General features: G+C 38.0%; 1 protein-coding gene across 1 annotated transcript in view; it reads left to right on the plus strand.

The window, feature by feature from the left end:
• PRUNE2 (prune homolog 2 with BCH domain) overlaps positions 1 to 17,041 on the plus strand; it is a 173,998-nt gene that overhangs the window by 38,778 nt on the left and 118,179 nt on the right. The window contains exons 2-5 of the mRNA XM_074953222.1: positions 1,394 to 1,498; positions 2,486 to 2,688; positions 4,350 to 4,513; positions 14,532 to 14,684. Coding sequence (XP_074809323.1) covers positions 1,394 to 1,498; positions 2,486 to 2,688; positions 4,350 to 4,513; positions 14,532 to 14,684 — 625 coding nt within the window. The remainder of the gene's footprint in view (positions 1 to 1,393; positions 1,499 to 2,485; positions 2,689 to 4,349; positions 4,514 to 14,531; positions 14,685 to 17,041) is intronic.

Below are 17,041 nucleotides of genomic sequence, written 5' to 3' on the forward strand. Positions count from 1 at the left end.
ATACTTGGTTGGTGAAATCTAAGTATAGAACACACAGCCAGTTTGGGGTTTGTGCCCTGCTTCTTCACAGTTTGTCCTGAGGTTGGCACTCACAGTCATGAGCCACTCTAGACAGCTTGACATAGGGAAATAAAGAAGTAGAGAAATATCGATGATAGAAAAAATGTACATTTAAGTCATAGGTGTCTGCTCTAGACAGTTTTTACAACTGCATTGTTCAGAAAGGTATCTTGCTTAAGTAGTTTCCTTCCAAGTGCACAGGAGATTGGGAACGATTGACCTGGTTTTATTACCCAAGCGTATTTTGAATGATTGTGTTCTACATAATGAAAAAAGAGCTGTACCTCTTTTTTCTCTCCTGGTAGAGTGAAGATTAGACATTTGTATTCTTTTATTAACAGATAATTGAAGCAAGTATGCTAATTATAGCTCTTTGCAGGAAGATTAGATTTCACTTGAGAAAGTGTAGAAAATTAACTCAAAATAACAAAATGTACTTCAACCTTCAGACATGGAAAAGAACCTCTTTAATTGTGTATGTTTGGATGTGAGACACCTATATTAGTGTCAGACACATTTGTTTCTCAAATTAAGATGCACAGCTCATTAAAAGCAATAGGCTAGAACATTTCTGTACAGTTGGCATCTCATTAATGATGTGTTCAAGGAAAAGCATAATTCGCAATCATCTGACGTGTGTGGGGGTGTGTGTATGAATTGTGCATGAACCTCTCTGAAATACTTCGCATTTACACAGCATGTTTGGCATTTCCCTGTCTATTGTTTGGAAGGGACCCAATTTTACCTGATATTGAATGTCCTTAATTCCTGTTGCTGTCAGTGGGAATTAAAGACATGCAGCACCTCACAGAGGTGTGCTCATCTTCTTGCAGGATCAAGCTTAAGGCTAGTTACATTTTTAAAGTTGCAAATATCAGGCCAAGTGGCAGACAAGGAAAACAGCTACTACCAAAAGAACTCACCATGCTTTGTGATTCAGGGGTTTGTCAAGTAGGTCTTCACCCCTTGCCCCCATGCTGCTTTGATAACTAGGTCTGTGTAGTGTGTTTAGCATCTCACCATTCGCACTGGAAGCTGCTTTTCTCATTATTCCACCTACACCATTGATTTTAATGGGAACTGACCTATGTGAGTTCAGTCCATACGGTCTAAACCTGGGTCCCCTATGCACTCCAAGCTCCTATCGACTTCATTGGGAGTTATGGGTGCATGGGGATTGGACTGACCCTATAATGAGCACATTTATTATGCTGACTGACTGAGAAGTTTTACAATTAAGCAAAACATTTAGATATTTCAATTGGCAAGTTAAATGTCTGCATTCCTTGCTGTTTTTTACAGTCACCTTTTAAAATGGTCTTATATGTTTCAGAACCGGAGCAAACGCCTTGGGAAAGTCCATGTTGTTCTTGGGAATAAACCATGTGATTTGGATTCTCTCATTTCTGCATTAACGTATGCCTACTTCCTAGACAAGGTAAAAAGAAAAATGAGATCCTGACTTATTTGTTATAAATGTAATAATGTTCAGCAAATAAAAACATGCATGTACAAAATTAGGGTCTGATCCCCTGGCAGTCAAAGACAAGACTCCCGTTGAGTTAAGTGGGAGCAGATGGCAGCCCTTTATTATACAGAAGTAATGATCTAGAGATTATCTACATACAAGAGATGAATGGCAATAACGAAAACCCGAAGAACATGTTAATGCAATATAGGTGAAATTCATTGCCAGCACATGGCCTATTCATCGCTAAAAGCTGACTTAAGTGATGCATAGAACTCATGCAAATCCTAATCCTGTGCACAGGGTTGAGTTTCATCCTAAAATCTTTGAAACAAATAACATATCCATTGTTATTCTTTTTGTTCAGTAGACTATTGATTCACAGGAGACAGAGGACAGATTACTATTATTTACTTACTGCTTGTGTCACAGTTGCACTTACAAGACCCCTTTGTTCTAAGCACGGTACATATGCAAAGAAAAAGTCAGTCACCACAGAAAGTGAAATCTTGACCCCTCTGAAGTCAGTGGAATTTTATGGGATCAGAATTTTTTCTCTTGACTTCAGTGGGATCACAATTTCATCAAGAGTAATTAAGTAACTTGTCCATGGTTATACAAGATATATGTCCTCGAGCTGGGAATTGAACTAAGATCTCCTGATTTTTAGTCAAACGGCTTAACTATGAGATCAAACCAAGTTTGAAAGGTAAACGTTGACTGCAGTTGATGGGGATTTAGGCACATGCTGAAAAAACAGAAATAGAATTTTTAGCAATTTCCCCCACTCATTTTTCCAACATCTCTCTTACAGCTGCATAAAGAGGAATCCGCAAAAAGGAATTATCTGTGGGAAAATAAGGTTTACTGATGGGCAGAAATTCAGACAAAATTGTCCCAATGAAAGTCAGTTATTCTTTTGCACCATTCTGACAGATACACATTCTCTTGCTACAGGTCAGTCCCCCGGATGTTCTATGCTTGCCCGTGCTGAACATACCAAGAAGAGAATTCAGCTACTACCCAGAAACAAGGTTTATTTTGGAAGAGTTGAATATCCCAGAATCATTCCATATCTTCCAAGATGAAATCAATTTGCATCAGCTGAATGATGAAGGGAAATTGTCTTTAACGCTTGTTAACAGCAACATGCTGGCAAGGTATAGTGTTCTGTGTACGATAAAGTGGCCATGCTAGATTGAGCTGTTTTAAAGGTTATATTTTAAGTAGTTTTAGGACTATAAATGCTGTCTTAACATTTTCTGTTCTATATCTGTGACACAATGTGGAATCACAGAAGAGACAGAAGACCCAACATTATTTTCCCTTCATTATGACCATTGAGTACAACATGCTACACGTATTAGTCTAACAAATTTATTTGAGCACGAAAGCTTATGCTCAAATAAATTTGTTAGTCTCTAAGGTGCCACAAGTACTCCTTTTCTTTTTGCGAATACAGACTAACACGGCTGCTACTCTGAAACGTATTAGTCTGTTTGTTTCACTTTTCTGATGGACCATTTTATGTATTTTACTAAAAGCCCTTGATGCACCTTCATAGATCTCAGTTTAGACACTATTGAATTAGATTTATTATCCCAGAGCTTTATATAAGGTCTGTAAACAGCAGGTCACACTGGAATCCATACAGGGTATCATCGAACAACTACATCCCTTACTCCATGGGGACCCCATCCTGAAGAATCTTTCCTGAACCTCCTCTTCTGGCCTTCAGACAACCCTCTAGCCTCTCAAAGGTCATCATCAGAAGCAAGTTCCCCACAGACCAGGACACACCAATTCAAAGCGGCACCAGACCCTGTCAGAACAATAAATGCAAAACCTGCAGACATATCTCCATTGCTACAATGATCAGTGCCCCCCACAACACACGTGTCAAGATCCATGAGTCCTACACATGCCTATCACATGTGTTATACTTCATCCAGTGCACTATGTGCCCCAGTAACAACTATGTGGTTGAAACCAGACAAACACTACGCTTTTGAATGAACTCACACAGGAAAATGATAAAAGACAAAAACACCCTATCATCCTTGGGTGAAAATTTTCCCAAAGCAATCACTCTATATCTGACCTATCAGTCCTCATCTTCAAAGGAAACCTGCACAGCATTTTCAAAAGATAAGCCTGGAAGCTTCAATTCATAACTTTGTTAGACACTAAAAACCATGGTCTTAATAAAGAGACTGGATTTAGGGGTTATTACAACAATCTGTAACCCACTAACGCTGCCCTCTTTTTTGTCCTATGACTACAGGGGTGTGAATGGGTCACTTCACTTTGAAAAGGCCCTTAGAATATGTGCTAACTACTTATGCTAAACCTTGTATTTAGCGGTGACATTCTAAAAGTACCTTTCCCAGACATGAGGAAGAGCTCTGTATAGCTCAACTGCTTGTCTCTCTCACCAATAGAAGTTGGTCCAATAAAATATATTATCTCACACACCTTGTCTCTTACAAGCATTCAAGTCTGAGTACATACTAAATATCAAACAGTAGTTATTTTAAAGAAGCTAAGACTCTATCACTCTACAATAGTGACTTAAGTTTAGGACATTGTGGTCAAGAAATTAATGAACATTTTTTTTATTGTTTCATTCACAGTAGAATTTGAATAAGAATGACTAGAGTGTAGCATTATGCCAGCAGCTGTTGTTAAGTGATAGCTCTTTTTAAAAAATAATTTGTACTATTAACAATAGCAAAATAACTGAAAAGGCTACACTGGTGTGTTTACAGATCAAATAATTAGAATTTTTTTAATTTGCATTTTTAAAAATTTTGTGTGATAGTGATGATGAAAGTTTGGAATCAGCTGTTGTCAAAGTCATCAATCCAGATGAGCGATGTGATGCCAACTTGGGGTTACAGGCGTCTTCTTCCTCTTTAGTAGTAAAAGAGATTCTTCAAGAGGCACCAGAGTTAATCACTCAGCAACTGGCTCATCTCCTCAGAGGTGAGAGATTACTCTTTTTATTAAATACTGAAAGGTTTAATGGAGTGTTGCTGAATTTGCTCATGCAGAAAGAGTGCGATCCATTCTTTGGTTAACAATCCCTTTAAAGACCACGGGAAGCTCCATAAAAGAAGCAGGGAGTAAAGAGTTTGTTAAAGAGTAACATTATATTTAATATTAAAAATGTGCATTTAAAAACAGGCATGAGGGGTCTTTACTGTATCACTAGAGAGGAATATTAAATGGAGCTATCTGCGCATCAGTTGGGTAGATGGAATAGCTCTTATAGTTCTAACTTTGTTTCCAGTGACTGTGTGGTATTAGGAATAAAGATACTCCTACCCTGTAGTGGACAATGAATATGGATCAAGATCCCATGCTTGCATGTTAAAACTTCTAATCAAAGCCATGTTTATTTAATCTTGTTTTGGTGGTATAATGTGTAACTTTCATGATCTAAGAATGCCATAATCAAATTGCCATGACACTTTCTTCTCAGTTTGCCTCATTTGTGCACCACAGTATTAAGCAGTGGGGCTTCAGTATAGTCACAAATGTTTCTCAGTTTTTCTTTTTAGCTTGTTACATTTGTCATTATCTTCATTTTTGCAGTGTCACTGCTTTTAAATTTGTGATATCTGTTAGACAGAAAGCTGAAGCTGTAAAAGAACTGACGGTTGCCCATAAGTTAGTTATGTACTTTTATCATTCCCTCTTCAGAACATACTTTAAAAAATAACCAGTTTAAATTGTGAACTCATGCTTGCTAAATTTTCTTTTCTGAAAAATTAACTTAGACAAATGTCGCAACTCCAGTGCTGAATTTTTGCATACACCTAAGTATAAGAAAAGATATGAGTTTATTTTACTCTGTTCTGTACCTCATAACATGCCCTCCATCATGGTATCTGAACTATTGAATTTATACTGAGAGACTACAAAAGTTTGTATTTTTATAAGGCTTTTTCATGTTTTCATGAGGAAAGGGTGTTACCAGTAATACAGAATTTGGTCAGATCTCTGTACATGTTTCATAACTAATGGTCCCCAGTAAAGCTGCCATTAAATATTTCGCAGTCTGCAAATCTCTGTAGAATAGCTCTATGGGAAACTGTGCCCTCAACTAACCAAGTAAGCATAATCATTTATCTTTGTGACAGAACCAAAAAAAAGGCATTTGGGGGATTTATGTCAAGAGGCCTCTGTGACAATGCAAAGTGACTGGAGCTAGTAGGATATTACTGATAATAACGCCTTTATATAGTTCATTATTTAGAGGTAGAATTATAGCTTATTATTCAAACACTTAAAATATATTTGCTATAAAAGCTAAACATAGGCAAGATTTTTCTTTTAATGCAACCATAAGGGCCCAATCCTGCATATACTTGTTAATGTGTGTAATGCTTAGCACCATAATTAGTTCTGTTGAAATCAGGAGGATTATTCATGATTGTAAACATTATTATTTGGTAGTAAGTGTTTGCAGAATTGGGCCCATGCCTAGTAGAATTACAGTTATCTATCATATTAATACAGCTTCAACAACCAATGAAGTGAGCTGTAGCTCACGAAAGCTTATGCTCAAATAAATTGGTTAGTCTCTAAGGTGCCACAAGTACTCCTTTTCTTTTTGCATGGTATCTAGTTATTCTGTTGATATCTAATGGTATAAAAAATAGTAAGGTACTGAATTAAACAGTATAATAAGCTCTGATGTGACTTTTAAAAAGTTTTTAATAGTTAGGAAACCACATTTACAAATTCAGGAAAAATCAGTAAATACCAACATCTCTTAATTTTAATTTTTAATACATTGTCCAAGCTGTTAAGACTATAAATATTTACAGATAGTAGACCAAATTCTGTCCTTACAACTTACCCAAATCCTACATATACAGCTGTACTGTTATAAGAGTCTTGCCTTTTGCAAGAGGACTGTTAAATTCTGGGATCTCAAATCACTGTTGGGAGCAGCCGTGGAGAACAAGGCAACCAATTACAGTACTGGAAATGTAGAAGAATTCCCACTCATATACAGATACCAAAATGATTTGCTTTTCATGGCCATTCTGACTTTGTAGCTACCAGCAAAGGACCATATTCTGGGGTGAAGAATGGCTGTTTTGTGCTGCACCGCCAGTGGATATATGCTGTAAGGCTGACATATCTCACTCTAGCATGATTGCTCCAGGGCATAGGTGATATTCCAGTGGCATAAAGCCAGTATAGAAGTACCGACACTAGTATTCCTCCCTTTTAATACTATCTGTAGCGTAAAATAATTGTATAATTTACATGGAGCAATTTTTGTTGGTGTTTAGGTTCGGAGAGCTAACGTGAAAGTCAAAGTGCTATGAATTTGGATTTGATTTCATAAAATTGCTGAGCGGAGATAATCAGCACTGAAGTCAATGGGAGCTTTGACATTTATTTTAGTGGGCACTGATTCAGGCCTTTAGGATGTATGGGGGGTGATATTGCAATGTTAGTAACATGATTCAAATGCCTAGGTTTAGAGATATCTTTTCAGTTGTGCTGCACCAGCTGTGACAGTTTCATTAGGTGCCATCTCAACAGACTTCTTTGGAATTCTGAAACTTTGGCTCACAGTATTTATTAATTTTAATAATAGCTGAAAGTATTTAAAAATACTCTGTGTACTATTATAAGTTTGAACAAATTAGACATGCTTTTGAATGGAAAAAAAGGGAGAAGGAAAGAAAAGGCATATCCATCCAAAACTTAACATCATTAATGTAGGCAGTATTATTATTTAAGGTCTTTTTTAAGCTGTGTGCTTTCCTGATATCTTTGTCTCTTCTTCAGACACACTGTGAGTTAATTCTACCCTTGGGCCTTAATCAGAACCTGCTCCAAGAGTCAAAGTACTGCACAATCATATCTGCCTTAAGTCAGTGCTTGTTCTGACTCTGGATTTGTGCCAGAAGCAAACGATTATAAAATCTGCCAGAGTCTTGGGCCTGTATTACTTTATTTCCCCAGAGATGTTTACTAGGGGACTGTTGCCAAACTCAAGATCCATTACATTGCTGAATCATTACATTTTTTGTTGGAGCCAGCTGGCAAGGAGTGATTCAAAAAACTGATTGTCAGGTACCTTGAGTCAGTGCATTCTTGAAAATGCCTCCTTCTGTTTATTTGTATAAGGACTTGAAGGATGCCACAAGATGCAGATTGCAACACGTAAATACTAGCAATTTTTTACCAAGATGAACAACAATATTTATAGATACTGAATTTGATTTTTCTGGATATGAACGGAAGCATTAATACCTTTCAGTGCGGTGCTGGTGCAGTTTGGCTTTCAAAATTAGTTTGTTATTTTAGCAACTCACAACAGGTCCTTTTTGGGAGTTTGGGAAAGGTGCCAGCATTTATCAGATGCATGATTCACACTTTTCTTAAATGGTCATGAAGTCCAAGTGAATTGCATCCCTTCATTATACATATAGTATGAGAGAGAAAGGGGAACATTTTCAGCTTCACCAAACAATGATTTTTTGGCTTGATAAGATGTTTTTTCCTACTGTGTCTAGAAACAAAGCATTTTCCAGAAGGCAAATATTTTTTCCACCAAGATTGTGTAGCTGATCATCAACGAGGGCTGCTTTTTTGCTCTATGTACAGTTTTCATGAAATGTTGCTTCTTTCCCCACCTCCCTACCATCCGTTCTTTTTCATCTTAAAGATCAAAACCTAGGTGAAAAAGGGAGGCATCTGTATTTTCACTGCACTGTTCTTTTCAGCCACAAACTTATCATGCAGGAGATGCCTGTGCTGTTTTTAATGTTTTCCCAAAACAACTTCTGCCTTCATTAGTTCATGTTTAATATTAATGCAGAGCAATTGCTTTTGGCAAAAGTGGTACTTCTGAACTGCTTTGAGAAAAGAATAAAATGCCCATCATTTTTTTAAAGCAGCATAGCATATTATCCATTGTCCTCTCTCCTCACCCCACCCCCAAAACCCAGTAATGCAGTGTGATGCACATGGTAAGTAATATCAACCCTTGGATTATATATTGTATTTTCTTTTGTTTGTGTGTGTCAGTAGACAGAAGAGCTTCTGGAGTCCTTTCAGGAATCCAATGGGAGTTGCACTAGCTCTCAGTAAAAACAAGTTGTTGGCAGGAGGTGTTCCTAGCTGATGGATCTCCTTTACAACAGAGACTTAAAAGAGTACATGACTAAATGGACTGCTGACCTGACTCAGTCTGGGAAAGTGGTAATGGAAGTGATATGCTGGGGTCCCACTGAGCCCACCCGTTCCACCAGCCTCACCCTGTCCTGCAGTGCCAGGCTCTCAAGCCGCCTCAAGCACACACACACACACACAGGTAGGGCCACACCCAGTTGCAAAAGACACAGACACTGAGATCAGCTCTGCGTGGGAAGACTCAGCTTGGGGATTGCTCAGTACTCCAGCGCACACTACCTCTGGAGTGTAAACCCAAAATTATATTGTCTTGTGCTGCCCAGAAATGTGTACAGCGTAAGCTCATGAAAATCGCCCCCTCCCTCAATGTGGAGGAAGATATGCACAGCTTTTTGCCCTCCTCCCCCATTATGAATTGTACAAACTGGATTTTAGAAAACAAAGCAAGTTTATTAACTACAAAGGATAGATTTTAAGTGATCACAAGGGATAGCAAACAGCTCAAAGCAGATTACTGAGCAGATAAAACAAACACACAAACTAAGCTCAATACACTAAAGAAACTGGTTACAAGTAGTAATTTCTCACCCTAAATGTTGTTTTAGGCATTTCTTTAACAGGCCAGACACCTTTTCTGGTCCGGGCTCAGCTCTTCTTTCCCCCTCAGTCCTTGTTTCTTAGATCTTCTCAGCAGTCATCCTGGGTGGAGAGTCAGTGAAGAAGGAGCCCTGATTAACTCTTGCTTCCCTGCATTAAATAGGATTTACATATGGCGGGAATCCTTTGTTTCCCAGTTTGGTCTCCACGCCTTTTGTGGAAAAATACTAGTAGGCCAAGATGGGGTCCAGTACCAGGTGACATAATCATCTGACCCTGCAGTGTCAAAGCAGCATCCCAGGAAGCTTCTCAGGAAGATGGGAAATTAGCATCTTCAAAGTCTTATTGTCCTTCCTAATGGCCCTTCCAGGCTGATTGCCTTCTGTCTGGTGGGCATTCCCCAGGTGCTAACACTTCAGTAATTTATACACAGTCAATATTTCTAACTTCAGATATAGAAATGATACATGCATGCAAATAGGATAATCAGTCAGTACATCATAACCTTTCCAATGATACCTCACATGACCCATCTTGCATAAAACACATTTTAGTTATGCCATATTCACATCATAATATTTCTATGAAGAATATGGGGCGTAAGTGCCACAGTGTTCTTAGCTGATGGATCTCCTTTACAACAGATACTTAAAAGAGTACATGACTTAAATGGACTGCTGATCTGACTCAGTCTGGGAAAGTGGTAATGAAAGCATGCCTAGGATGAAGAGAAATGAGGTGAGGCAGTGTTACTTAGGACAAACTCTGAGTTCGTTTTTCTAAACTATGTGGGATCTTAAACCCCATAAAGAAATTGAGGGCTCCATATCCCACTAATATGCAGGGATTTTGTGTGTATGTCCCATTAATGCTAACAAGCACAATGTATACATTGAAGGAAGAATACACCCGTGTTGACATTGGGAATTGCAGATGTCTCTATATTAGTTTGAGAAGACTCTTTCTCTCTCTTCCTTTTTTCTTAGCAGAAGCATTAAATAACAGAATGCCTACGACAAAAAAGCTTTTAAAATTGGGTGCCTGTTTGATTAATTACTCCATTAATGCTATAAGGCCTACATTTCATGTTGGGATGAAAATGCTTGTTCCCCTTAAAACCCAAAGTGGGTTTCCTATCAGAAAGTTTTGCACACAACCAGGCTATGTCAAGTTGCAACTCTTGAGAGGAACCTAGCAATCAAGAGTACAAGGCTGCTTTCAGATAGCCAGGTGAAATGCATATCTGCACTCTTTCTTGCACCCATGTTCAAACTCTGATTTTAAAACATGCAATAACTCACGTGTGTGTATCCTAGTGAGGGTCTGATCAAATTCTAAGAGAGCTTTCCCAATGGAAATTCACAAGAACATATCATACCAGTGAAAACCAGATACAGGGACATAGCAGTATAGAGTTATCTTCAAACAATCCTTCAAGCTCTTTTGATTTGGGAGATAAAGGTAAAAACGTTTAGAAACATTAGAACTCCCTGTTTTAAAATATATTTATAAGGATTGGCAGATTAATTTAAACTAGCTTCGTGAATGTTCAGAAAATCATTTTTACAATGCTCTATAATAAAACTGTTCTTGAACTGAAAAATGGAATTGTCACTGGTAAGAATTTTTATTATGAAGATTTGTTCTGATTTAAGGGGCTTGATTCTTCTTTCCCTCACACCTGTGCATATTAGGAGTAACTTAGTTAAAGTCAAGTGAGTTATGCCAGTATAAGGCTGGTGTGAGATTTTAGAATCCAGCTGCCGTAGTGTCTTGGGGTCAGATCTTCAAAAGCCCCTAGCTCACATTGATGTCAGTGGGCATTAGGGGCCTAATTATCTTGAAAATCTGGGCCCTAGATTTTCATTTACCTGAACTCCACTATTCATGTAAAAGAAACAGAAATTGACTGTGTGAGACACACACACACACAATATTTTGCTCAAATTCTGAGAATCAAATTTTATTTTCCTTTTACTGTTTCTGTATTGCCTTTGCCTTCAGCATTTTTTTAGAATTACATAATTCTGCACTTATCTCACAGCTTAATTGGAAACCTGGATTGATCAGGGAAAAGCTGTCCTGTAATTATTGCTCAATTTTTAATCAATTGTAATTAGACTGTGTTATATTAAAAGAAAATTAGTAACATGATGTTATTGTAGTTGTATTGAAGCATAATTTACTTGATCTTAGTTCTTTCTATACAATTAGGTATACAAATCTGGGTTGACCTTCTAGCCATCTGTAATTCTGAATTGATGAGTATGTATGGTTTTTTAAATCCATTGGTTAATGGTTCAGATGACACATACAATAGTAACTATTCCATCTCTTATATTAAAAAAACCCCAACCAACTGAACCACCACTAAAGATACAGGCCTACATTTTGAAAAATGAATAAAGATTATGGGTGCTTCAGCTTTTGGATACCCAACTTTACATACCTGAAAATCAGACCCCTTAAGGTGTTCAAAAATTGGGATGCCTAAATCACTAGCAACTTTTGAAAATGTGGGCCACAGTATATATTTTCTGTACAGTCTTGTTTCTTTTATGATTTTTAATACTACCACACAGAGAGGAATACTATTTAAAATAATAAGACTGACATAAACCCAAGAAAATTAAGGGTAAAAGAGAGAAATTCTGAGATAAGAAAGAAATTCCATCCTGGATTCACCCTACAATAAATATTACAAGTGTCTACAGTCTCTCCAGGGAGCGGTATGTTACAATAATTTTTATGGCTCTATGTATTTTCAGGTTGTATGTCTCCATATCAACATGTTAGGCCAAATTCATCCCTTCGACTAATATGTCAACTAGTCTCAGTTCCTCAGAGAGATTCACTCCCTACTTCAGAGTACTACTCCTATACCAGCATTTGTCTGCTAGTGAGGCCTATACTTAAAGTTGCAAAATTGATTCCAGTTGCAGATCATCCTGCGTTCGTGCACTTATAACTTTTTGAAGAAAGGTTTCAGAGTAGCAGCCGTGTTAGTCTGTATTCGCAAAAAGAAAAGGAGTACTTGTGGCACCTTAGAGACTAACAAATTTATTGGAGCATAAGCTTTCGTGAGCTACAGCTGAAGTGAGCTGTAGCTCACGAAAGCTTATGCTCAAATAAATTTGTTAGTCTCTAAGGTGCCACAAGTACTCCTTTTGTTTTTTTGAAGAAAGTTACTATTGAGGATAAAACATTCATCTCCAAAGGTGATGGTTGTAAAGTTTGAGAAAAATCCTTTCAGTGATCAGAGGGTGGAAAACCCCCCACACTTTTCCAGTTTAAAAACATTGAAACTATACTTTTTTGCCAGGACTATGCCAAAAACCACCAAAATTTGAAATCTAAAAGACTTTGACATGCAAATAGTCCTTGAGGAGAGGAGTGTATCTGCTAGGTTGGAAATATCTTTGCTGCTTCTCAGGGAACTGAAAACCCCCATAAGGCACTTACCCAACTATGCAGTGCTTTACATTGAAAGGGTAGGGGATTCCACTCATTTTACAGGCTTGTGGTCTAATGAACAGGATACTGGAGTGGGAGTCAGGAGACCTGGATTCAATTCCTAGCTCTGCCGTTAACCTGCTTTGTTAACCTGTGCAGCCTTCCCTACCTGGCCCTTCATACAGTTTCTCAATGCCGATGTGGCTCTCGGGCCAAAAAGTTTGCCGACCCCTGTCCTAGCATAATGGGACCCTGATCTTGGTTGGGGTCTCCATGAACTACTTTAATATAAATAATAATGCTGAAGCATAAGATTTTATTATTCTTAATTTAGCATGAATAATTGGCAATGAATGTTTTCTTTGGGCATATTAGCAAATGGGAACAAAGCCTTCTGGGAGTTAAAGGATGACCTTGAATCCTTATCCCGCCAGCAATATCTGTCACTTCAAGGCTGGAATCTGGAAGATGGTATGCTCTGTGTAATCCTCTGAAAAGACAACAACTCTATTTAGCTCTTGCAACAGAGTGCCAATTGTGCTGCAATTATTTAATGGACTCTTTTTTAACTTTGAAATTAATGTGTCGTATTTGGCTGAACGTGCTGTGCTTTCATCTAAATACATTGGCATGGAGTTATCTAGAGTTGATTACACTGGAATGACTAGTGACTGACTTAAATCATAAGTTTAAGGTTATCCTCAGAGTCCTTTGTGAAGTTGTTACCTGTGTGCTGTATACGGGAAGAGTTTTGTGTTATATTGGTAATAAGAAGGGCCATTAGAAATCCTCAGCATGGAAATAATGGAGTCAATAAATACGATAAAATCAATCATTTGCTTAAAATGCTTAATCTAGATTTGTTTAATTGTGGTGTGGGTGATATTGTGTATGTATTTGTGTACTTATTTCAGGGTTCTGCTGGCTGTATTTTAGCAGTCACACTCTATGTCCATTGATACTGACATCCTGTGTGGGGGAAAAAGAGGGAGATCAGCTACCAGGCAGGATGGATTTGTAAACAGGTAGCTCCCGGGAAAAGCAATTACTTGTACTTAAAGAGACGTTCACTTCAAAAAACATCATGCTAGTTTTTGGGACCTATCATGAAGTCAGTGGGAATGTTGCCATTGGCTTCCTGGGGCAAGCTTGGGATCGTTACGTTTAAACATAACAAAACCCTATAGAAATAGAAATTATATGATAAATTAAAGTAGCTTTTCCTAATGTGCTAGATTTATCAAAATAACAAATTACCAGTGTAGATTTTTAAAGAATTTGATATTTTGGCTGCTTAGAAAATGGGAATTTGGCATGTCAGTTTGTACTGGTCCTTGTAACAAGTATATGAAGGCTATATCTTCACTGCAGAGTAAGCTTGAGTTATCTACACTTGAATTAATGCATCTTGAGTAAGTGTAGCTCTAGTGAGAGTAGCCACACAGGGAAATAACACTTGAGCTACAGAAGAGTGACTGGATTACTTTATGGGGTGATTGTTAGCAGCTGATGTGTTATGCTAAGTCTAGCTGTGACCTACAAATCTATATCCCCTGACAGGCCAGCCAACTCAAATTTTTAAAAAAAGCACCAATACATGCCAGTTAAGGCTCTGTGTGTGCAGAGAGCACTCGAGTTATAACTTGAGTTAACTCTACAGTGAAGACAAGCCCAAAGGAGGAAAGGGCTTTAAAGGGGAAGGGGAAATGGGGACAGTAAGAATTGTAGTTTCTCTAGTACCTTTTCACTGTTGTACAGGAGGGGTTGACTTTGCTGTTTCACATTTCAGGAAGCATTCTCTTCAAATGTATGTCTATGGAACCCGAAAGAATTACAGAACAACAGGAAGAAATACTGTCAATTCTAGAAGAAAAATTTCCAGAGCTGCCTCCTCGAGAGGACATAATCTCTGTTTTCCAGGAGACCCCATTTAAGGCTCAAGGTAATGCAGTTTACTTCCATTCCTCAGGCAGCTTGTCATTTTTGTCATGTGGCTACATCTAGATAGAATGGATCGTTATGTGAGATGACAGTAGTTGAAATAAAAAATTAAAAATGTCTTCATTTGTATTAACATATGATGGTTACTTTTAAGTTAAATGACTGACTTAAGGTGGAGCATAGAAGTCTTGTTTCTGTGGACTATCCATGCTATCTGAGGTTCTAAACCAGATAATTAATATTGTCTAGTATGTATGTATATATATATACATACACGCACAATTTAGTGGGCCTCAACACAACATGGTGGGCTATAGCCACTGATCCAGCCATAGGGAGGATGCTCAGCATTAATTCAAGTGTAGATAGCTCAATGCCATCTTGGGGATGGATTTTACTTTCTGAACCTACTTCACCTGCATAGAGCTCAGTTTCTTGGGCTCTATGCTGCTGAAATGACTTTAACCCTAAATAAAACTTGAAATAGCAAGAAGTTATTTTAATAATGGAAAAGTATATTTCTTTTTCATTGTCACTCAAATGAGACTGAACCATTTTTACTCCATGCCTCCAAAAACATTGTCTATCTGGGTTTGAAGGTGCTTTACACCCGAGCTAGCTAGCCTGGCTGGGGTATAGGCTAGCGCTCCTCGGTGCTGCTTCCAGGCAGCTTGGTAATCCACCCACATTGTAATGAAGACACAGACTAATTCACTTGAGCACTGATAGTCCTTCAGTGCTTTCAGTTCCTGCCATGTGCCCAGGTCAACAGAGAAGTTGTCCCACAATCCAGAAAAACATAGAGGCTGGGAGAAAAAATTCTCTTCCCAGCTGGATTAGAGACTGCAACTTCAGTGCAGCCTCCCTGTGAGAAACCAGGTGAAAATGGCTCCAGCTGAGCTGGCTGACCTCCCTGATTGCATAAGCTAGGATCAGCCAGTCAGGGTCAAAGGAGAAGAACGTGTGATGTCCACCATATGGCTTGGCTCAAGTGATCTACCCTAATATTCAGTATCAAACTTGAAATACATTGTAAACAGCAGTGGGATGAAATTTCTGAACGTTGGGCCTGATTTTCCTAAACCTACTGGTATAAATCAGTAGCAGTGCAATTGAAATCAGTGTAGCTATATTGAAATGAAACTGGTATAATTGAGGGCAGAATCAGTCTCATTGTTCCTTTTCTGTTATTCTCTGTGCTCCAAAATCAAGGTCAAGCAATATACAAAACAAAAGACATATACAAAAAGCTTCTATTAAGAGTTCATGCATATGAACAAAATTCAGTGAAACGTTGTCACTTCATAGATACAATACAGAAGTGAATATAGCTTGATTTTCAGTGGTTTCTGCAGCTTGAATAAAGCAGTTGACATGATTCTAGTGCTTCCCAGCTCTGTCATGTACAGCCTTTGTATACACATTAGGAATGTCAGTGGCTTTTTTTTTTGCTGCCATGTCACATTACAAACGCATGTCCAGTTTGCTTTTCATTATTATCCCGAAATCCCTTTAATCATCATTGCTTCCCTAGGACATCTCCCTCCGATTGAGTTAAATTTTTTTGAAGTATTCCTCCCAAATGTATTAACTTTCTGTTTCTGTTGAAACAAACTGAATTTTATTTTCATATTTCTGGTCCCTTTAGGTGTCTGATGGGTGTTGCCAATTTAGACCAATGTGCTCTTTAGCTCCTCTTTTAGATCATTAATGAAAATATTAAAATATATTTAAAAGGCCATACTTCCTGTGATCACAAACACTATTCACATTTGCCATTCATGGCCCCAATTCTACAAAGATTAATAAATGTGCTTAACTTTGCTCATTGTGTGTAGGCCTATTGACTTCAATATATGGAAGTCAGTGGCAAAACTCTCATTGACTTCAATAAGGCCAGGATTTTACCTAACAGGATTACTAACAATACATCAAGTGAAGTCTGCCTGTGTGTCTTTTTAGGATTGGGATCCATGGAGTTTCATGCACAGAGATAAGACCATAGTTGGCTGTTAATGAAACTACACTGTTAAAAAAAAAAAAATTAGCCACTTTTCTACTACTCTTGGAAGCAGCTTTAGTATAGCCATTGATGCATCATAATTTCAAGTGCCCCTAAACAGGGAGTAGCGTACTAGCTACATTGTTCTGTGTTTTATCAATATTGTTTACGATTTTATTACAAATTACATAGTTAGCATTGCATATGTTTGTGTGCTCTGTGTGCAGGTAGGTGAGGATGAGATTCTGAGGTCCTTTGCAAGTCAGATGAACGGTTTGCCTTTATGTATCTAGTTTGTTAGGCAGAAGTGGAACAATTCAACAAAATAGCAGTTCCAGGTTTCATCTAAGAAGCAG

Source organism: Natator depressus, chromosome 5, assembly GCF_965152275.1.
Source record: "Natator depressus isolate rNatDep1 chromosome 5, rNatDep2.hap1, whole genome shotgun sequence".
Taxonomy (NCBI): domain Eukaryota; kingdom Metazoa; phylum Chordata; order Testudines; family Cheloniidae; genus Natator; species Natator depressus.